At 41.8% G+C, this 24,139-nt stretch overlaps 2 protein-coding genes across 2 annotated transcripts; one reads left to right on the top strand and one right to left on the bottom strand.

The window, feature by feature from the left end:
- The first annotated feature begins 4,798 nt into the window (after window positions 1-4,798).
- On the top strand, window positions 4,799-16,164 carry stmn2b (stathmin 2b). The gene is made up of 5 exons (XM_036566329.1): window positions 4,799-4,934; window positions 10,896-10,991; window positions 11,327-11,499; window positions 12,838-13,029; window positions 14,431-16,164. The coding sequence occupies exons 1-5, from the start codon at window positions 4,916-4,918 to the stop codon at window positions 14,488-14,490; spliced, it is 540 nt and encodes a 179-aa protein (XP_036422222.1). The 5' UTR covers window positions 4,799-4,915; the 3' UTR covers window positions 14,491-16,164.
- Window positions 16,165-19,735: 3,571 nt separating this feature from the next.
- hey1 (hes-related family bHLH transcription factor with YRPW motif 1) lies at window positions 19,736-23,372 on the bottom strand. Its single transcript, XM_036566328.1, has 5 exons — window positions 23,236-23,372; window positions 22,392-22,467; window positions 22,193-22,276; window positions 21,993-22,074; window positions 19,736-21,675 (listed from the first exon to the last, which is right to left on the bottom strand). Exons 1-5 carry the CDS (start codon window positions 23,319-23,321, stop codon window positions 21,035-21,037), a joined length of 969 nt encoding a protein of 322 aa, XP_036422221.1. The 5' UTR covers window positions 23,322-23,372; the 3' UTR covers window positions 19,736-21,034.
- Window positions 23,373-24,139: the final 767 nt, after the last annotated feature.

Genomic DNA, 24,139 nt, shown 5'->3' with positions numbered 1-24,139 from the left:
TTACTTTGGAGATTTAGAGACTTGGTTGTTTAACCGATTTCTTGTGTTTAAATAGTTCGCAGTCACAGGCAACAACTCCCCTTATCACACAGTGCCCCTAGCCCAGGCAGAGGGGCAGGGGTGAAGGCTCCCTCCTCTGATTCTTCTGACTGTGATCCTGGAGCTGAGGCATCTCTGGGATTTGAACTCAGGGTCTCTTGTTTTCCAAATATCAAGCAGTTAGACAGTCGTGCCACTCTGAAACCATGAAATATAGAATGAAATATTCAATAACGCAATTAAATTACACTTTCCTCTAGTTAATTTATTCATTTGCACATGTAACTGTTCTTTATCTAAGCACAGACAATGCTCTCTGTCTAAGCATGAAGAACCATTTAAGCACAGGTCACACTGGTAATTCACTGTTAATTCACTTTTTCAATCTTTCATGAAAAAAATAAATATAAGCACTACTTAGTTCATGAGTGATGCAACTGTGTAATTGCCTCATGAGTTTGAATCCTGGTGACATCTCAGCACTCAGCACTCAGTGGTCAGAAGTCTGAGAAGAGGAAGCTCTAACCCCCAAGGCTGGGGCACTGTGTGATGGGCAGGAGTCATAACTTGTAGGTAGGAATTAGCAATGACTAAATAATGGAGAGGAACTGAGTAAAAATCCACCAAAATGATTAGCATTACCATTAAACAATTTCAATACGGAGGCAACTGCGTTCACTGCATTTATTTATCTTTTTGAGTAAGCTACACTTTCAAAACTTTTTAACAACTGTTTTTTTGACCTAACCTGGGATGCAGTACTAAAAAATGTGAGTTCAGAAAATTAAACAAGCGATCCAGACGGTTGACTTATATTTCATTTTGACCTGATTTTTTAATTTACCTTACAGAGCTCTTGAGGGGGAGATGCCATGAGCCCCTTAGGTTGACAGCAGTGCGACCCATGGTCTCATCGATCAAGGTAGTACCATCAGTAGGAAACAGTGGGTGCAATTCCAAATTCTATGTAGTGTTTCCAGGTTGACAGGAAATGGAGTACACAATTCAGCTGGCCAGTGAATTCAGTGTAAACTAGGGACCTCACTTCATATCTCAACTGGATATGAAGTGAGGTATATACTCCCACCCAATTCTGCATGCTCTTGAGTACTCTTGCTGTTGAACTAGGTTTTGTGTGCAAAGAGAAGACTTAATAGGCATCCAGTAAGCTCAGCAGTAAAGTCCCTGCCATCCATAATAGCAAACTCAGGGGTATCAGGGCCTGGTGAGAAAATATGCTAGGTTGAGCGCCAAGGGAGGGAGGGAGGGTATTCAGACTTAAATGTGCTAAGGTCGGTTTTATTGTGCTCAGCTCAGCTTCATCCTGCTGATGCAGTAATTTAGAAAAGTCTTCAGCAGTCTTGAAAGTCTTAGAAAGGTTAGAACCCAGTTAAAGTGCCATGAGTATGGACTTTGTGTAATCCATCACAGATCAGTGGTACTCAGCTGCAGACGTGAGTAGTAACTAGTTACATTTACTCAGTCACATGCAGTAACATAAAATCTTGATGGATTTGTACCTTCCTGAGTATTTTCAATTTATATTTTTGCTTGTACTTAAGAATATTTGCGAGGAAATTAATCTGTATAGTAGTTGTTGACATTTAGTTATTACTTCTTTTTAACATTTTATTTAATTTCATGATAAAAAAGCATGTCTGGCAGTCCTGCAGTTCTAAAAGTTACTCAGCACTTAAGTGGTTTTTCAGCTGCCACCATTTATATTTCTCCTTAAGCTGTGTTTTGGAAAGATACTTTTAGCCAAGTCATAACTTCACAGCAGTAACAGTACTTTTACTTGAATACAGGTTTAAGGTACTTTATCCGTTTCTAATCATCAGATCATCTTCATTTGCAAATATAACACTTGGACTGGTTTAAGTATGTCCAAATCAACTGGGTGATTTTCAAATCCAGTTTGGTAAAAAGATAAAAAAGTCAAAAGTATACAATTCTCCCCTTACCTCACATAGCGCTAATTCTAAAAAAAATCTTTGGAAACAAAGGATACATCTTTATCTCAACTATCTAACTATCATAAAGCAATGCCTCAGGCATTAGGTAACTTAGTAATCATTTTATGTAATATCTTTCTTCGAGGAAGCTTTCGGATGTCTGGTTCCCATCATCACCAATTCTCACTCTGTAAATTTCTCTAGAATGAAGCATTTTACATCAAACCACTCTGAATAATTTTGTTTACATCTTAGTTATTCAGAAATGTTAAAATATTGGTGGAATTCCGCTTTCATGAAAGCACACAACCTGGCTAAACATCACCTAGATCATCAAACCCTTGCCCCAAAATGCATCAGTTGTTAGGCACCAGAATCTAAGATTCAAATTAAATGAACAGTACACACAAATACAGGCTTTGTTATGTCTACTAATACAGTTTATATGAATGTTGTATATTGTGGCTTCCGCCACGGGATGTGCTGCAGTGAGGAAAGGTGAGGTGTGGTCATGCAAAGTGGCTCTCTGGAGGCTCCATGATGGCTTAAAAATGTACTGCTGCAGTCATTGTTGTTGTTGATGTTATTATTGTAGTTGTTTAGTTTGGAGTAATTATGACTGAGGAGGGTGGGTTTACAGTGTGTTTTAAGTGTCTACCCTCCACGGATGTTGTATCCTCCTGTGTTATGTGCTATGTTTTCTGTGTCTTGTTCTACGCCCATGCCACAGTATTTTTGGTGCTCAGCTGGGGCCCGGCAAGAGGGAGACAGTGTGCATTTGCCTTACTTCTCCATACTTCACACAGCTGCAATTAGTTGCCTGGATCACAGCTGGACGATGGCCGTTGTATGCAGCTGTGTTTGGCACTGGAGGGGAAAGCACTACAGGTGCTTGTGGATCTGCCACAGGAACAACATGACGACCTAGCAGCGTTATCCACAGCCCTCCATCAATGCTTTGAGCAGGCGCTGGTGGCATGAATGGCCAGACAGTTGCCCCTGGAGAGGCAGAGGCTGAAGGGAGAGCAGATGAGCGTTTGAGAGTGCTGCACAGGAAGAGTTAGCACCGGAGCACTTCCTGGGTGCCCTGCTGTCAGAGAAACAAAGACAGCACATGCAGCTTACAGCACCAACCAGCCTTCAAGAGGCCAAGGCAGAGAGGCCCGAATTCATCTTCAGCATGGAGAAGCAGCGGTGAGCAAAGCAGTGTTACGTGGCTGAGGAGCTGAGGACGAGATGATGTTCCATGAACAAGTGGCGGCGGAGCGACTAGTGTACTGGTGATTCAGGAAAAGGTGACACTGCATCAGTCAATGGTGCGAACCTAAGCCAGCAATGAAATGGAAGCCAGCGAGGCTGTCACCGTGGACTTTTGGGCAAGTTCAGCATAGATGGGAAACAGCTTATCTCCCTCACTGACACTAGTTCGTCGATATTGCTGCTACATCCAGATGTGCTCCCTTACAAGAAGTAGTGGTGGAGCCAAGGCAGAGAGTCGGGGTTCCCTGGCAGTGAGGCCTTTGTTCCCTGTAGGAGGAAGCAACTGGCTCTGGAAAGCTGAACACGCAGCATCAGAGCCGGTTGGGGAATCTGTAGAGGGGTGGCCACCCTGCAGTACATGTGCTGGCTGGGATGGTGGACAAGCCGGGACTCCGTGCATCACAAGGAGTTTATTTGAGCTGTGTGGGTCGCCAGGGCAGCTGACCTTTGACGGGGGGGCGCTGTGTCACATCCGCCCTGAGCCATGCTGCCGTGAGGAGCTTAGGAGATGTGGACATGCAAAGCGTCTCTCGGGAGATGCCTTTCCCTGGCTCTTGTGTTTAGTTAGCAATGGGCTGGGTATTTCTTACTGCCTGTTGAAGTGTGTGTAAATAAAAGAGCATTTGCCTATACGTTCTGTTGTCTGCGTCATTTTCCACGCCGACGCCACAATATTACATTTTTTTTATTTGTACAGGATGTCACCAGCAGGGTGCTATGGACACATCCCAAATAAATAAAAATAATGCATGGCCACGACTTACTAAGGCATAGGAACGAGATCCTAATGCATGGCCACAACTTAGTAAGGCCTTATCTCATTCCCACACCTTACTAAGTGGTGGCCACAACTTAATTATCTCATTCTCATGGCTTACTAAGTTGTGGCCAGACATTAGCATCTCATTCCCATGCGTTAAGTCATGGCCACAGATTTTTTTCACTTATTTGGGATGTCTCCGTAGAGCCCTGCTGTTGACATCCTGTATAAATAAAAAAAAATGCATGGCCACGACTTAGTAAGGTGTGGGAATGAGATGATTAAGTCGTGGCCATGACTTAGTAAGATGTGGAAACAAGATCAAGTTGTGGGCACACATTAGGATCTTGACACTAAGTCAAGTAATTGAGTCGTGGCCACAGCTTAATAAGGCATGATCCCGTTCCCACACCTTACTAAACTGTGGCCACGACTCAATTATCTCGTTCCCATGCCTTACTAATTCGTGGCCTCGCATTAGGATCTCGTTCCCACATGTGAATAAGGCGTGGCCATGTATTATTTTTATTTATATGGGATGTCACCAGCAGGGCTCCATAGTTTAGCTTTGTTAGCTGTGCAAAACTGTAGACGCAGCTTTCAGACACTAAATATATTCCGGTAGATTACAAGGGGGAGGGAGGGGGGTGGGAGGTAAATTAGAATTTTCACCAAACTATCGTTTTACACGTGATTGGTTTGGAAACACTCACTTCAATCTGGCAACCCTGACCTTCTGCTATCCAATCTGAGGCTCATAATGAATTCCTAAGCCCCGCCCCTCTCCTCTCTCTCCGCACCCAGAGCGCTGTTCTGCTGACTCAGTGCCTTACGGCGGTCCTCTTTCTCCACATCGTTCAGTAGGACGCACGCAGCACCAGTCACGGCACCACCTGCGACCATGGCCAAGACCGCAATCGGTAAGACTGGGCTGTTATCTCGGTTCCTTTGAAAGGGTTGCTGTTTTCGATGCAGGTTGCACGGCGCTGTGAGATGCTAATGCAGGGAGGCGACACCCTTAACGCACAAAAGACTCGGTCTGCCCGCTGGCTGATGACTAGAGATGAGGCAGAGTCCACTGCATGTAGGGAGGAAGACAAAATGAACGAAAGAAAAAACCCAAATGACTCGTGCATAGCGTGTTTTACCTTTTTGACGCAGGTTCCATCTTCCAGTTTTAACAGCGCCTTTGCTTTTCATAGGTGAGCGCGTCGGTAGCCTAGATCTCCTTCAGGAATGCTCAATGCACCATCATTCATTTGATTTCGTTTAATTAATTAATTTATTTACAAACGCATGTACAAAGAAATGCTCTGAAATGGATTCAAGACGACCAGGTTACGGTCCTCGAGCGGATGATGCGGCACGTGCCGCCCAAATCTCGAGCCTGACCCAGCATAATGCAGAAGGACCCCACCCAAGATCCAGGGCGCACCATATGATCGACTACAGCTGAACAATGACGGACGCAGCGCAGTCAGAAGGCAGTACAGACCATACGCCCCCTCTTATTTTCCATCACTGATATTAGCACAGCCGGTGCAGCAATTAAATGTGGGTGCAGCATCGTGCAGACCAGGCTGTCAGCACAAAATGGGTTATGACATGGTGAATGCGTAAAACGGCCACGAAGAAGCTTATCCATTCGTTTTTCCCTGCTGATATTGTGAGTTTCTGAGATTACACCAGCGTTTGTGTCTGACTCAGTCCTATTTGTGTCCACATGCAGTCAGATTTGCTCTGATTTCGACTTGATCTCAATATCTGACAGTTTATCATCACAAACCTTTTCATGTAATGTAATTTGGCTTCATGGATGGGCCTGGTGTTTATTACCCACTGACCTATTCCTGTTCAGCTGTGGTTCTTATTTACTAAAAAGGTTAAACTGTAGGCCTGCACTCTTTCACATGTCACCTCCTTACTCATAAATTGATTAATAAGATCACACACTGATGTGGATGATTAATTCATGAGCAGCTCTATTCATATGCATGCCTTTCTGACTGGGACACTGCTGTCTGCAGCAGTGACTGATGGGTGGATGCGTGCATGCACTCAGAGACCCTTGTAATAGAAATGTGTATGGCCTCAAGTCGTCTGGCTCATAAACATGTCTTCTTGCTTCTGGAGATTTGGATGAGTGAAGTGGGGCGGGCCAGGCAGAGGGTGCATGCTGGTCTCATTGAATTATGGGTAGACGGTGGGGTGGTGGAGCTGTGCCGCTGGGGTCGTGGGTGAGGCTCGCTGCTCTAGTTGTCGTTTCTTGTCACCTGAAAAAACGATGATGACTGGGAACTCTCAACTAGAAACATTTATTTTCAAGGAAAATAGTGCACCTGTTCTTTCAGCTTTTCAGGGAAAGTATGAACAGGTCCAGAGTTATGGTGCCATAATTAGAGCTGTTACTGTTAATTACATTACTAATCAAGGAATCTCTTGATTATAGTAATTAGAGATAAAATTAGGCCAAACAATCAAAAAGACTTAACTATAGACCATGCATAGGCTTTCAAAAGATTCCAACATACTAACATACTTTGCACTTTGCTGGGAAAGAAATGAACAAGGAAGATTATAAATAGATGTAGTTAAAAACTATATATATATACTATATATATATATATATATATATATATATATGGCAAAAAATGCATATTAATGGGTGTGTTGTGTAAAAGAGACCAGTAGTATAATTTAAAACATGCATTATCATCATGCAAATTTGCATCCAGTCATTGCTGATTCATTGAAAAGGAAAATCTTGATCGATTTTTAAATATTGAGTAATCAAGACAGGACTAGATATGTTTCTCAAGTACAAAACAGAGCAAACCATTGTGAAATGCATTGAAAGGCATTTTAGGCTTTTTTAAAACTCAAGCAAATTAGAAAGGACATGTCAATCAATACAATCAATGGAATATTCATAAGACCTTGAGCAGCTCTTAGTGGAGAGTGCCTTATGTATGTATCCAGGCACCTTATTGTCTTGACGGGAAAGAAGTTAGGGATATACCATAAGGCCTAATAGTCTGTTCACCAAACCAGAATGATGATTGTGGTATTCTGCCTTTTGAGGCCGATGTTTACCATTATCCAGAAGTTGAGAGAGCTTAATTGTCTCCTACATCCGGTATTCATTAGCCTAGTTCAATGTATTTCACATCTTCCCTCTAGCTTTGAGTTGGGGATTTGGTTGGGTGTAACTAATCCAATCCGATCCGCAAATCCAATCAAGCAGCATTATTTCTCTCAGATAAAGCTTTCATAGAAGACCAAATGCACAAATGCTCTGAATCACTTGATAGCTTTAAGTATAGAGATACCAGATACCACTAATTTACGTCTAAACCACAGGGGTGTGGCTGAACATTATGCTGTATATCTTAGATGTGACATTTTAGTCTCTTGAGTCTAGCCATCTCCACCATGCCTCACAAGCTTTTCTGACAAGCATGACTAACGTTTAGGCTCTGTGTGTGTTTACAGTGTCACGGGTGATATAAAGACTATTGTCATGTCTGCCTTTGGTGATAGTTTCCATGGGACTAGAAGGTCTGCATCGCTGCACTGGACACAGGGTGTGTGTCGAAGTGTGCATAAGGAGGGTGATTATTGATTTCCAGGGTGGCCATGCTGATGCATTATCAAAGAAGCAACACAAAAGGCAGCCATTTCCTTATTGATGTGGCTTTTGTCACCAACCTGTTATTGTAGACATTTTGCAGCTCATGTCTCTTCACCAAAGGAATTAAATGGTAAATGTATTTTTTTGTGCACATTGGCCAATGTATAAAATAGAGAAACTCGGATTAGATCCACCTGGATAAGCATTATGGAGAAATGTATTTATTTCTGTAGGGTTCCAAATGCGGTAAAATTAAAAGAATGCAGATATTTTAGCACAGAAGCCCAACATTGCAAAAATATCCTGCTTGTACATCATCAAATATTGTTCTGAAATATAGCCCAGATATAAACATATATATTTTTAAGCAAATATTTGTTGATACCAATATGATTCCAATAACGTTGTGCATAGTTAGAAATTCTAATATAGGCAAATAGTCAAAAAAGCTATTCTAATATATTGCTGCTGTAGTAATAAAACCTAATATCTCCAAATTGATAGCTTTATAGAAGAAGGAATAAAATGTTTTATTCAAAGTACTAATGGACCATTTCTATTGATCCATTCATCATGAAATGTTTTAACAATGTAGAGGACATTTTCAAATGTAAAATATTCCTTTTTTTTTGATACGACAGCAATAATTTATAACAGAAACATAATCATGTCTATACAGATTATAAAGTACATTTTTACCAATCCAGTGATCAGTATAGGTTTATAGGGATTATGGGCGTGGTCTCTCAGGTTTGGACAGCTGAGACATTCTCTAAATGATGCTCTCTAATAATAGCAGTTTCAGAGCACAGACACCAGGCTCTGTCTGACGTTTCCTTTTTGACTTGCTTACCAGCCAGTTAACCTGAATTACATGCTCCACTGAACTGCCAATCTCCCTCATTTCTTCCTCACTGAAGAACTCGAGGGAAATGGCTGCTTGTGTGTGCGAACGCTCAGTGTGAGCGCTCAATATTTGGCTGCCAAACCCCCTCCACCACCCTTTTCTCCTGCCTGAGTGTTCATAATCCCGGTGGGAGCGCTGCCGACTCCTCACTGCCTCTAGTCTTTGATTCCACAGCATATGGGGAAAGGGTTAACGAGTTCAGAGAGAGGAAGAGACGATCAGATTTCTTCTGATGCTGGATGGACAGCACCCAAAGCAGCAGTGCTGGATGTAGCAGGGTGTTGCTGCAGCTGTCTGAAATCTGCTAGAAAAAGTGTTTCATGTCCAGTTTGATAAGATCAGAATTGAACACTTATCAGAGTCAAGATTTATACTCCACTGAAACTCAGCTGCAGAGGGCATATCATCACTGTCTTATCCTAACCTCCTAAAAGTATTTTTTTACGCTTTAATTTTTTTTCATACCATTTGCCTTTTACATTGTGTGAACTTTTCATTACAGAGGGAACAATAGAAAAGGTCCACGATTAGTTATAGTAAAATGTTGTTAGATTAACGTGCATTAAAGTTAAGAATGTTTTTTCCTTCTCCTATAAGGTTACCGTTTACAAGACGGCCGCAATGATAACAGCAGAACTGCCTGATATAGACAAAGCGTGCGCTATTTATGACAGATATTGCAGTTGGGATATGACATGCGATCTAACTAACAATACAGCTCATCCATTTTACTGTCTACTAGACAGAAGATCTCATGTACCAGAGTTTCTTTGTTTCATGTATTCAGACTGTTCACATTGATATTTGAAGTTATTTGAAATTATATTTGAAGAAACAGTTAAATATTCTCCAAATATCAGCAGTACAACCATTATTATGATATCAAATATGAAAAACAACAATAATTTGCAATAATTGCAAATGACTGGATCCATATTGTACTTATCCATATTATTACAAAATAACTGAAGAAGAAGGAGATGATATGCAAACAATACATCATTCAAAAACAAAATAGCAGAAGAACACATTTCTCAGTGATTCAGAGTCATCCACTAAGCTTGGATGATAATGTAAATGTAGACAAATGATTGTCGTCTGCAGAATCTCGATAAACAGTGTAATCATCATCCAGATTCAGGTATGACGGTACAATGAGCTTTGGAGCTTAGCCTATAGCTTGATTGTAATGTAATGCAACATGTAATTATTAATTAGGCTAGCTTCTAATATTACTTATTTTATATTACTAATTATAGTCTGCACAGATGGCATGTAACACTGTTAACATCCAGTGGTCCTTTACGTTTATTTGGTTGGAAACCAAAATGTTGCCAAACCTGGTGGGATTTCAGCTTTTTTTTTATTTTATTTTTTGGAAAAGCTCCCCACAATTCTTTGCCAGACTGAAAATCTACATTATAATCTTCCCAAATAGTATTTAAAGTATGTGTGCATTTAGTTAATTAGTCAGTGATGTTCTGTTTGTGTAGATTAGAATGATTGTACAAAGGGAATGTTTAAATAAAGACAAAGCAATAAGAAAGAAAAATCACGGTGTGTGGGAAAGAACAAAAGAATGACAGTTTGCATTAAATTGCCCCTTATTTAAATTATTGCAATTGAATGGCTAAGGATAGATCCATATGCTTGGAACTATAGTTAAAAATGACTACAACATACATATACTACTATACTACTAATAAAGTAAGATATGTAATATCATGTCTGCCCAAAAAAAGATCTCCAAAATAGTAATCTTAGACCATTTCTATTGTTCCATTCATCATAAAATGTTGACACAATATAAAGGACAAATGCTGTGCTCAAATGCACAAATGCTGAAAAAAAGGAGATAAGATTTTTTTTTTTGACAGGAACAATAGCATCTATCAAAAATCTATCAAGAATATATACTAATCTGGAGTAAATTATCATCAAACTGGTTTGCCCGATCAAACCTATACCAGCTAAACAGGAATTTCAGTCAGCCATACCAGTCCAACACATACTAAATAAATAATGTAACTCATTTTTGATGCAGTAGGAGGAATCCTATGGGGAATATGGTTGTTTGGGAAACAGGAGCATTCGAGGACACGGCACCCCCCCACCACCACCCACCTCCTCTGAGGCTTCAAAAACCGCCCACAAAAATGGAGACAATGCCTGTGTTAATTCAGCCCTCTGAGAAACCTGCTTTGAAGCTGTTTTTCATGTCGGTTTTTTGAATATTTATTTTTCACAGCGTGTGAGGATGTGATCTGTAATAAGCATAGAGGGACTTAGATAGCAAATCTAGGCCAAGGACTCTGTTTTGATGTGGTGTGTGTTTCCCTGCAGCTTACAAAGAGAAGATGAAGGAGCTGTCCCTTGTCTCCCTCATCTGCTCCTGCTTTTACCCAGAGGCCCACAATAAGATGATGGGCGAGTTTGAAGGTAGGAAATGAAAATGGTAATGAGTTTATCCAATAACATTCGCATCCATAAAAATGGTTGTAAAGTGCTCGCCGGATCACGTGTTAACACAAGCTCAAGGTTTACATGCCAGCATAAAACATTTATTAGACATTCATTTTTATTAAGGTCAGTAAATGTCTGATAGATGCCTTTGATTGCTTTATAATGAAGTTTTAATGGATATGTAAGGTGAATCCCTCCATGAATCAAAGATTCTTTCAGTAATCTTCAAAAGTGTTATAACGAATGTTTTCCAGTCTAGTGCTGTGTTTAAAAGGTGACCATATGTCTCACCTTGACTTCTGTGTGCTCAGACATGAAGGTCAAGCCCATTAATAAGCGAGCCTCTGGCCAGGCCTTTGAGGTGATCCTGAAACCTCCTTCCCCAACGTCTGATGGGTACAGCATCACCACTCCCCCCAAGAAGAGGGACGTTTCTCTGGAAGACATTCAGAAGAAGCTGGAGGCAGCCGAGGACCGAAGGAGAGTGAGTGAATTCTCAATATTCAAATAATATTGCCAAATTCAAATTAGTGCCCAGCAATTTTCCTGTGGTTTTACGCATACTGATTTATTACCAGTGACCAATTTAAACGGGTTCAACATTTATTTTTAAGGGCTGCAACTACCGAATATCTTTATTTGCAAATATAATCTTTGAATATTTTGTAACAAATGAGAAAAGATGTTTAAATTTAGTGATTAAATAGAAATTGTGTTCTTTTTATTTATTCATTTATTGATATTGATTTCACAATGGTGCATAAAGTGTATTTATGTATTTGTTTTTATATTTATATATTATTATATAGTATTTATATATTAAATAATTATTTTAAGCAAAGTTGAACTAAAAATGCTTGATCCTACCCAATCTGACAACCTTGATCTGGCTCTGAATAGTGAGCGCTGCAGCAGCGCTCCATCATCTTTAACCGTCAGCTTAAAAATGAAAACGACTTTTCGGTGAACTCCTGTCAGTGAGTGGAGAAGTAATGAAGGCTTTTAAGCCGCTCAGAACCGCTTTAGACCGGAGCATGCGCTAAACTTTAACAGCTGGTGCTGTCTGAATACCTTTTGTAGTTGGCCTGCTGTCATTTCATCTTGATTATAAATGCAGCTGAGAGCCTGCTAGCGAGCAGTAGGAAGCTTTTGTGGACTGAACCTAGAGTTAAAAGATATTGTCGCCCAGAACTTCGAGAGTTGTGACAAACCAAATCCGTGAGTCCAGTGTGCAGAGCTGCAGCTGCGGCTGTTGAGATGCCAGTATTTGACTTGATAAACGTCTGTTTCCCTACAGAAGTGCCTGAGTTTATTTTTTATGGATATTCCTTTTTTTCAAATATTTTAATCATCGAATATTTGTTTCAGACCCACTATTTTTTCTTATATCTATAAAATTCCTTTGTACAAAAATGTTAAAAATGATGCAACATTTATATTTTTAGAAAAAAGAAAAGTGGATTTTTTGCCTTCTTTAGTTGATTGGACTCTTTTATCATTTATTAAGTAAATGTCTCAGTTCTGTACTCTGAAAAATGGAAACAACAGAGTGCAATTATCTGCAATACTTCATTCTAGACATCAGTTACTTATTGGCAATATTGATTTAATTTGGCAAACCATAGTTAATCTCATTTGGTACGGCAGTTTCTAGAAGGTTATTGACAGTTTTTGCCCCCTGTCAGGCTGTCAGTTATTGATCAGCAATATCTGCTAGAAAGTGGCTATCCAGATGTCCTCTGCTGTTCTTCACACTCATTCTCCTTCTCCCTCCTCCTTCCCTCCTCCCTCCCTCTCTCCATCTCTCTGTGTGTGTCCGCAGTCTCAGGAGGCTCAGGTGCTAAAGGCTCTGGCTGAGAAGCGTGAACACGAGCGGGATGTGCTGCTGAAAGCCATGGAGGAGAACAGCAACTTTAGCAAGATGGCAGAGGAGAAACTCACCATGAAGATGGAGCACATCAAGAAGAACCGTAAGGCTCTTCTCTTGGCCATGCTCGAGCGCCTACAGGAGAAGGTGAGCACTGAGATTGAATAGAGGATGTGAAATGAATTGAATTAGGTCAAACTAAAGAGAAGAATTGAAGTAGTGAAAGAGTTAGGATTGCAGAATGACACTGTTTCCTTGTTATACTCTGTCGCAGTAGTCCACAGTCATGTGCATGTGGGCATTTTAGTGTTCATGACATATGCTTGCAATGCTCAAGGAATCAAAAGTTAATTTATATGTATTCTTTAATTACATTTTAATAAAATTAGCACGTTTGTGATTTTTGATAGTGATATTTTAAATAATCTCATATTTTTAACATGTTTCAAATAAATAATTCAAATAAAAAGAACCAAAAACATACAGGGACTGGCAATTTCATTAAGTACGCCTCTTTGTATCTACACTGTTTGTCCATTTTGTCAGCTCCACTTACCATATAGTTGCACTTTATAGTTCTACATTTACTCTGCTTCCTTGCATACTTTATTAGCCCCCTTTTTCTCTGTTTTTCAATGGTCAGACCCCCGTAGGATGAAGGACAAAAAACTCCAGCAACACTGCTGTGTCTGATCCACTCACACCAGCACAACACACACTAACATGCCACCACCACATTAGTGTCACTGTAGTGCTGAGAATGATCCACCACTCAGATAATATCTGCTCTGTGGTGGTTTTGCGGGGGTCCTGGCCATTGAAAAACAGAGTGAAAGTGGGCTCAGTAATAGACCACATTCTTACATGTGCGTGACTGTAAGCCACCTGCTCTGAGGATTTATCAGTGGAGTAGCTCCACAATAAATTCTAGCAGTTTTAATAATTCTAAGAATTCTAACAAATTATTTAATGGAATCTTAAGTAAGCTACAAGCTAAAGAAAGATGTTTTGAATAACAGGCAATAATAAAAAGGAAGCAGAACATTTATTTGCTTTATGTTAATTGCTAAGTTTACTTTAACCTGCTAAATCAGTAGTTCATATTTGTACCAAAACACAGTCCTGTCATTTTTTTCTCAAAGAACAGAAAATGTGTGGTCAGGAGGAGCTGTAAATGTTGTTCATACTCACAAACATTTCAAGACTACAAACAATTTAATGATTTCGGAAATTTACATAAAATTATTTTACAAACAGTTCACACACAGATTTGTTCTGCTTGTGTTTCACGAATGAGGCCTTGGCAAATAGGTCCACTCACTGTGTCCATAAGATAAATGTTACATGAGATAGATTATATTATATACCTCAATCAATCATAAAAAACCCTTGTATGCCTGGTAAGGACAAGGCTGAGATTTTGCCCACTGTAAAAATATGTTGTGGGTTGCTGCTCCATATGAAATGACTGAAAAAGGCTTGCTTTGCAGTGTGTTTAAAAAACGTAATGGAATGTTGTTGTTTTTTTTTGTTTTTTTTTCCGTGCAGGAGAGGCATGCCAAGGTGGTGCGCAGGAACAAAGAGCTGCGGGAAGAGCTGACAGCATGAGCATCTCTTCACCTTTACTGCACCCTCTCTAACCCTCTATCCCCTGACCCCCATCCGCCTGACCCCCGCCCTTATGTAGAGAAAGAGTCTCGGACACCCCTAGCTACCCCCTCCCCGCCACACCCACCCACCGTGAGGGAGTAGGGCCGACCAAACCCCTCACCAACACCACACCTCTCCCCCATCCCCCCAAAAAAAGAGAAAAACAGAAGTATCTTGCATCCCACTGCTCCCTAAACAAGAATGTTTTTGCTTGAAATTTGAAACGAAACCAGTGAAAGTGGGTATTGTTTTTTTTGTAAATACTTCCTTTTTTGTTATATATGAGAATACAGAAGTATTGCAGTGAGCCATTTTATAGTTTTCTCTCTCTATCTCTCTCTATCTCTCTCTCTCTCTCACTCTCTCTGTATTAATGGATGTAATTCATTTCTTCTCTCTTTATCTCTCGAATCTGCTGCAGTTTCTCTCGTACCAGGCTTTGGTGTTTGTGAGTTTGCCAGCTAGCTGACGTTTCGCAGTTTCACCTCTTTCAACCCCAATTGCCATGTTCGTATCTGTGTCCATGTGGAGCGCATAACAAGTCACAGCACCCACACAAAACTTCTGACTCTTGTAAGAGGTAGATCACACAGGAGCTTCAATATGAGCCAACTCTCGCTGTCTATCTATCTATCTCTCTCTGGTCTTTATCTCTTTTCATACAAACACATGCACTGTTCATTGATGGACATGCACACACTGCTTATTCGTGCGTACACACGAGAGGCACACCCTTGGTTTAGCAAAGATGACATATTGCTCAGGAGGAGCTTGCTAAATCTTTGGTTTCAGCTTTGCCTTCGGCACATGACATCTGTGCCTCATGGTCACTTTTGTGCCCATATACTGTAGATCCTACTCTGTGACCTTTTCCATTCCATAGACCAGAATACAAAGGACTAGAATGAACAGCAGAATGTGTTCCTTTGTGGTTCTCTTGTAGCAATCAAAAAGTGGCGTTTTTCCACCACGCAGTACTGCACAGTGTGGCACGACTGCATGTCCGAACCCAGGAATATTCATACCCTGGTCGGGTACTTTGCCATCATTTAACAGAACAGTGATAGTAGGTAGAGTTCTCTTGTGTGATCACATGACTTGACAATTCTGTGATGGTTGGTCTGCACCATTTCTAGCTCCACCCATGCGTTCCAACTTGGCATGCTTAGTACCTTGGCAAGGAGGGTACTTGGCAGTGGAAATGGTGGCAAAAGGCATGACCACAGATTGGTAATCATGTCATTCTGTGCCCTACTGCCTGGTGGAAAAAGAGAGAAACTAATGGAGACAGTCTACAGAGCACATCAGGGACTCCTAAATGTCAAAAGCAGCAGAGGGGAAAATACGCAAGTAACTTAAGGACAGACACAATAGGGGCGCAATAAAGAACAGAAAACAAAGTGACCGCACCTTTTCCTCCATACATAGGTGTGTGTGTGGCTGTGTATAAGTGTGTGTGTGTGTCCAACGTGATGCGAGGGTGTCATTACTCTTGGTGCAGGTGGAGACCCAGTATCACACACCCTCCTTCTGCATCTTCCTCTTCTACTGTTTGTGCGCTTTCTTCCCTTAACACATTTATCTTTGTGAGCAAGCTGTGGTGAATAAAGGTTTGGGGTTCTGTGAATGAGAGCATGTGTCTGTGGCTCTTTACTTTTCCTTTCCTTTAAATTGACAAAAGTACTGTGAACGTTTAAGCTTAAGTATGGGTGCTACTGGATGCCAATTAGGCCTTATAACTACTAAAACTTTGTTGCTGACAATGGCTAACAGGAAGCATATGTTTAATCAAATGTGGTTAACTAGCATCCCTTCTAATGGCATGAGGACATTAATTCATAATTCAGAACCATTGGCCAACTGTGCTTGCGCACAGAGGAATTAGGCCTCCGCATTTAACCCGTCTGTGCAGTGAGACACCCACATACATGTATACTAATGAACAGACACACTAGGGGGCAGTGAGCACACTTGCCCGAGGAGGTGGGCAGCCCTATCCACGGCACCTGGAGAGCAGTTATTAAGGTGCCTTGCTCAAGGGCACTTAAGTCATGTCCTGTCGGCTCAGGGGATCAAACCGGCGACCTTCCGGTCACAAGGCTGGCCGCCCCATTAAAGACGCTGTGATAATTTACTTAATTTAATAAAAATAGCTCATTTGATCTATGACTTGAGTAAAAGGGTAAATGAAAGTAATCTTCAGGAAGTTTAGATAATGCAACTTTCTGTTAAGTATGTGACTTTATTTTGTAGGGGTGATAAAAATAAGTGCTTCATGAGATGCCTTCAGATGGGTTTTCATATTGGCCGATACTTTAAGGAGAATTCCACAGAATTTTAAAAAGTTCTGCATAATACAGGCTTCGCGATATGAACATACTCATTCAGAGATGTTTTATGTGAAATGCTCGTTCTAGAGAAACATCTGACTGGACTGCTTCACAGTGGTTGTGATAGGAACCAGGGGTCGACAACACAAACAACTTCAACACAAATTTAACCATGTTATTTACTGAAATTACCAGGGAATGTACAGCGGTCTTCAGTTTAATTTCACCATGGTGAAAATGGAAAAATATGGTAAATGTAAAGAAAAGGTTTTCTGTGGGTACCAATTTGCCTTACAACAACCTGCATGTATCTATCTGCCATGAATGAATTTGAAAAAATATGTTTTAGGTTAAAAGCTCAAGACTCGCTCGCGGGCGCCCTCTGCTGTTTTGCAGTCGTGTTTTTGAGTAGGAGGGGAGTAGGAAGTGGCCAGGCTCCTCATAAACCGGCTCTGAAGGTCTGGCCTCTTCCTATTTCAACTTATATCAAAAGCAGGACTGCAAAACGCCAGAGGGAGACCGCGAGCGAGTCCTCAATGGATTGGGTTGAATGGAGCTAAACGGCTGAAAATGAAAAGTTAAAACAGTTTCTAATCACTCGCCCAGGACTTTCCTCTAATTTTAGGAAGTAGAAGGATGTATTTCACTAAAAAAGCAAAGAAAACTTTTCTTTTTTTCTACAGCAAGCGGGTTTTGGGCGGCAGGACACCAGCGTTACTGCTACTGAGTCCTGATTGGTTGGCGAGCGAAGCAGCTCATTGGCTGTTCGCGCTCACTGACGTCATGAGGCGCCGTTTTAAACTCCTATAACTGGAGTTCAGGCGCGTTAAAAAAATATAACAGCGGTGTTAAAATATTTTCTGCTATTCTGTGATCAGAAAATGGTTAGATTAGAAAATGTATTATTTTATATTAGAAATGTTCAAGCATTTATAAGCTATGAATCTTGCTCTAGTGCTCCATCTTAACCTATTCATTTAGGAGTCGCTCGAGAGCGCCCTCTAGCGTTTGAGAAGCACGGAAGACATTACAGTGTGGTAATTCTCCTCTTTTCTCTTCTCTGGTTTTCCCATTCAAATTTAGTAACCAGTAACGTCTCCGCACAAAGCTGTAATAACATGCATCACCAGCAGGTGGCAGCAGCTGACTTCATAACAAATAGCTGCCACAGTAAAAATTAAAGGACCAGTTCAAACAAGCATGCTTATGTGGCTAATGAGGAATGAAAGCAAAAAAGCCCCAGTTCCTAATTATGCAAATGACTTACTCTAGCTGGAATTTACTAGCTTCCGTCCTCTGCTTCTGTCCACATTATCAATGGCTGTTCTGCATTGGCAATCATTGTATCTGAGTGCTAATTTCGCTGACATTTGGGGTGCTTTGCCTTCCAAGGACATGACTTCATGAGAACATATGACAGAGACATGTTATAGGATGGTAGGGCTGGGGGGTAAAGTATGAGGGAGACGGAAAGAGAACAGGAGGGATGGAGTGAGATGGAGGCAGGGAGAGAGAAAGAGGAGTGTATCTTGGCATGGGGGTGCGTGTAGGAGGAGGATCTGTTTTACGGATTTGGCTGGCAGTCACACAGAGCTTGCAGTAGCGTGGGAGTCCAACACACCAGGAGTTTGTGTGTACTGCTGCGATGGCTCCAGGACAAAGCTGCACTGTGCAGCCGTCTCCTCCCTCTCCTCCTTCTCTCACTCATTCCTCTATCCCCCTCTCTTGCTCCACTCTATCCTTCGCTCTCTCCTTCCCACGCGGCCTGAGCCAGCGCGGCCTGCCATTGTCCAGGATATCCCCTGGCTGTTAATGGCTTCCTGAACACATAGAGAGGCCACAGAGGCCCTGAGGCCGCGTGATAGCACACACTCTCTCACACAGACACATTCGGATTCTGTCATCTATAGATGTCTTCACTGCCTACACAGTGTTTGGTCTCATTCCTTTCAATAAGATCATAAAGCTCATGAAGTTGTATGCAAAAGTTTAGGCACCTCTGTTCAAATGGCGTTATGTTGATTTTCCCGGTGAAAATAAGTACACATCCTCTACAGACAACACATGTCTGCAAATTTCAATGCACAATTACTATTCATTAACTTAATTTAATAGATTTGGGAAAAAATAGAACCTAAAATGTGGCCTGTGCAAAAGTTATGGCACCTGCTTTATTTCATGGTTAGTAATTTTTTTCTGTGTGAAACTCAGCAAATAAATAGAAATTGTGCAAAAAAAATTTGTAGAAATCTTTAGGTTTATTCACTGTAGAGAATGTACTAACATACTTGATTTTTTTTTAACTGATCAGTTGAGTAATTGCTAATATATAAATCTCTGCCTATTCCGTGACAGTACTTTTATTACTAGTTATTTTAAAATATTAAAATATGGGTCAATAAATTAATGGTAGAGCTGTTCAAAGAAGTCACGCCCTCAGGAGAGAATCCCTTAATGAAATGTGTCTGCTCATTTATCTTCCCACAACATGCAGTGAACCCCTGTAATGCAACTATTACAAAATGATGTATACAAACCTTCCTGTGTTAATCGATTTTATAATGGGTGCATGTGGCAGGTAGTACTAGCAGACAAAGTTTAGTTTAACTTTGGTTGGTGGGGCATTGCCCCATGACTCTGGGCCAGTTGTGCCATGTTCATTTCAGAGTGCAACACTAACATTGCTTGATGAAGATTGGCACTAAAACTTTTACACATGCAATGTAACTAGAAAAATGATTGCAGTATGTTATAAATGGACATGAGAATTAAATAGGCTTTCAAAGAGTGTATGAGATTAAGTATCATGTGTATTTAATCTGAACATGTTCTAAACCAGTACAATTATCCAGAAGAATACATGGACGCACATGGACAAGTTGCACGCATATGCTTTATTGCAGAAAAAAGGCCAACAGATGAATGAGGCCAACAGATGAATGAGATACAGGCCACAACGCTGTCCACCACATCTGCTGAACAGAGGTGACACATCAGAACTGTCGGTGCACTTTGTTTTTTTACGAAACATAAAATATACAAACACCTCTGTATTTTCCATTACACTTTTCTGGACAACTAACTTTCGATGTAGCTGTGCTATGTGTGATACTTCCACCGCCGAGAGAGAGTGGAGCTGGGGTGAGGATGTGTTTCTGTTTTAATCTGTATTTTCATCAGCTTTGTCTCAAAGCATGACTGACGCACAGGAGTAGCGGAGTGCTATTTTACATGGTTCACTTAGTGCCATTTTTCAGAGATTGTCCCTTCTAAAACAGTGTTAAAGGCTGTCACAATTACAAATGGTGTCTTGCAGTGGTTTGACCCCAACAACTGGCTACCACAGTTCGAGATATTTCATATAAATAAGTGCAGTGAAAAAAAAGAAGTTGAAAAAATCCAAATAATTCAGCTGAGATAAAGGTTTTTGCATAGGTTTTACTGTATATATTTACATAAAAATGCTCCAAACCATACAGCCAACATCATATACCATGTAAAACATGTAACATCACTGATTGCATAGCTACCCACCTTCATGAAGATGTTCAATACAAACGAAATACAACATCTTGCCAAGATCTGAGAGGGAGTACAATAACTGCCTTATATTTCACCCTGGAGACATGAGGCTGCCACAGAATTTAACTTTAAGGATGTAAATTAAAATACTGGGACATGAGGAGGAAAACACTCTGGTTTTTATTTATAACCATAAATCACTATTATTTTTCGTTCTGGTCAAATGCTCTCCACCACTTGAAATGTATCAGTACCTCAGTCCCAAAAGACCCGTCTCTCCATCTCTCTCTCTGTTTCACTCAGTAGCAAAGCAGGGCATTGTACCAGCATAGCACCCTGTTCTACTTAAAGACAAAAGAAACAGTTTGACTAAGAAGTTAATGGGCAAATGCCTGACCATCAGCACAGCACTATCCCTGATTAGCTCGAAAGAGGAGTGTCTCTCAAAGGGGGATGGAAATGTAAGGTTTTCAAGAAAACAACACAGCTAACAGTCTGGTACATTAGCCCTCTGTTGCTTCTTTTCCACTTTGTTTGAGTCCTGCCTGGAAGAGCTCCATCTTCTCGCAATGATTCAGATTCAGAGTCATTTCTGGTCTGGCCCTCTGTCCACTGAAATCCACTTCAGCGCCGTAAACTGGTTTAAAAGTTCAAAAGGCGCCTATCTCCATGCTCCAGGGCCTGTAGGGTTTGCCCAGGCTGCTAGAGGGGGTTGCTGGCCCCAGAGAGCCGGGCGAGAGCAGAGGGAAAGCACTCAGAGGGAAAGGAAAAGCTGACAGGCCGGACAGTGACGTGAGCAGAGGAGGGGACAGCTTAGATGCGGACGCTGCCGTCAGGCCTGGAGGTAAGGGAGTGCCAGGGGTCATTCTCAGGGGCCCGGCCTGCCCGGCTTCGGCGATTACCGTGCCGCTCAGCCTGCTGGAGCTGTGGGCCTCTGAGGAAGGTGCAGAGGGAGAGGATGACGAGGAAGATGATGATGATGAAGACGTGGATGTAGGACTGCTGCTGCTGCGTGAGAGTGGTGCCCCTTGCTGGTGCTGTGGTAGGAGGAGGTGATGGGCCAGGTGGCTTGGCGGGGTGCCAAATGCAGAGCCCCAAGCCACATGACCCAAGCCAGTGTGAGCCTCTCTCTGAGTGGCGTAGTTGTTCAAATGGGACACCAGGCGAATGCGGAGCGGGTCAGTGTTGTCCAGGCCCTCAATGATGCTGAGGTATCGGGCGGTCTCTGCCAGGCACTCGCGGAAACCCAAGCCACGGTAGTCCATGGCCAATGCATGGGCATCAAAGTAACCTAAAAGAGAGCAACTGGTCAGTGATTCTGTGTTGGTGCATCAAGTTTGTGTGGCCAGTATACAGTCTGTTTAATTTAAGTTTGGAAAAAATACTACAACCATCAATGACATAAAAAGCATGCATACACCAACGGCACTTGTTAGACCAATTTTAACTGTACTGCACTCAATCTCAGTGAGATGAGACTCTTTTTGCAGTATTAAAATGCTTCTTGCTCATCATTATTCTACATGAGATTTGCACTTAGATGTGACATGCAAGGTTCTGTATTTGGACTTCGCATGTAATTCAGTTAAAAAAGAATAACTATGCTACCTTTGCCACCAGCTGCATGAAGCATTTTCAAATGATCCACCGTCATCTGCAAAATTTCTGCTTTCTCCAGCTTAGCTGAGCCCTGGGGAAAAAAGGGGAGAACATTGTTGATTTCATTGCACTCTAAGTTTAAGGCTAAAACATATAACTGATACCCGAAGAAAACAATTAGTGGAAGTGGGATGCAGTGTTTCTCTCACCTGTTTCTCCAGAGCACTGGGCACCAGCCTCCTCAGCTCAGACAGACTGTTATTAATCCGGTCTCTGCGGCGTTTTTCAATTATCTGTGAAAAGACAGAGTTATTGCTACAGTTACTGTTAAAAGTCCAAAGTCATTAAGTTATATGTTTTGCAGTTCAGCCTCGTTCTCTCCCTTTAAAGCTGCTGAAAGATACTCACCCCGCGGCGCCGTTTTCTCGCCTGAACTTGAGACGTTGTGGATGGAGACACTGATCCCAGCGGAGAGCTCATACAGCTGAAAGGAGAAATGAAGATTTTAAAGTCTTAAAAGTCTTACATTCTTAATTTTTTAAAGGCAATTTAGCTCTTTTCCAAACCCAGCTCAGTAAAGACGACACAAACTGAACGGGAGGCGTTTTTGAATGTCTGTTTAAGTCGCGTTATACAGAAAATAAGCTAATATATTTACGAATAACGCCCGCTAACGTTACGGTTCCTGTTACCTTGTAATGGCTAGTTTGTCCATTGTAAAATACAGATTAAGGTTGCTGCTTTGTGGGAAACCCTTTAAAGCACAGTCATTAGTGTTTTCATGCTTCAGTAATGCTAAAATATTGATTTTCACTAGAAACACATCGAAACCTGCTAACCTCGCACGGCCGAGTTTCGGTCTGTCAGCGATACCGTGTGGTTCATGTTTTAATTCGCTGTAATATTCTGACAGGGCGGATGTGTCTCTAATATGCGAAGCTGAATTTGGCTTCCTATTCGTCAGCTTCGTGTTATAATTCTCCCGGTCCACCTTAAATTGTGCAGTAGTTCCATTCTGGCTCCTCAGGTTCCGCTGAACGCGAATCGTAACTGCTGCACCATTTAAGGTGGACCGGGAAACAAGAAGCTAACTTAAGCCTGGTCTACAGGCACCACTGTAGAGAAGCGGTCAGAAATAAACATTGAGAACATGTTTTGAAGATGTTGAGCCTGTTATTAGTGTCAAGTCCGGTTTAGTGTCTAATTGAAAGTAGACGGCAGAACCAAGTTAGGTAGAAAATCGATAACTTACACATTCTCGTCAGCACTTTCCTTCTCCACTTCAATATTCTCGTCCAGCTCGCTGTCTGAAGAACTGAAATCGTGATTTCTCTTCATTTTGCCTCTCTCTTTCTCTCTGAGCGCTGATGTGCAGCTGATTCTGAGCTCTGTCCGTTTGAAGCCCCGAGCTTTCCCACGGTATCATTTCAACTCCGCACCGAGCCAAGAAGGGCGGGGCTCTGCGCACAGACAGCCAATTAGCGCGCTGGCTCGAGTTTGATGGACGGGCTGGTTACCAGGGCGCCTCTTGGAACACACCCACGCTGCTTTGCATAAGGCTTGACGCAGAGCCAATAGGCTGTCCACTAGAAAGAGTCGAAGAGTCGAGACTCCGCCCCCGCAGGCGTGGTCGCCCTGGCCGGCTGTCAGCACGCGCGAGCCGTGGGAAAGTTTGTGAGGCCGGAGCGGACAGCCAATCAGAGGCGACCTGCCGTCTCCGGCGCTGGAATGAATGGGGCAATTGGCCGGGGCGACGGGCGGTCTGCGCGCGGGCGTGTGAACCTGTAATCTAATACTGACTCATCCTGAGCAGGGCGGCGGGCAGGGGGGAAACAGCCGAGTCTAATCTCACCTCTGGGTCTAAACTCACTCCCTTGACTCTAAATTTACTCCTCTGAGTTTAATCCCAACCCCGTGAGTCTAAACTCACTTCCCTGAGTAGAATCTGTGTCCCAAATCCAAACTCACTTTCCTGAGTCAAAACTCTCTCTTACTCTCCTGAGACTAATATCACTATCTTAAACCGTGTCACTGCAGTTATATCTCCCTCCCCTGAGTCTAATTTCTCCACTAAAACTAAATGTACTCCCTGAGTTTAATCTCACCACATGGACTAATCTCTCCAGTAAATTTGAATTTACTCTCTGAGACTAATC

This window comes from Colossoma macropomum, unplaced genomic scaffold (genome assembly GCF_904425465.1).
Source record: "Colossoma macropomum unplaced genomic scaffold, Colossoma_macropomum, whole genome shotgun sequence".
Classification (NCBI taxonomy): Eukaryota; Metazoa; Chordata; class Actinopteri; order Characiformes; family Serrasalmidae; genus Colossoma; species Colossoma macropomum.
Note: the sequence above shows the minus strand (reverse complement) of the source record. Positions and strands in the feature narration are given on the sequence as shown.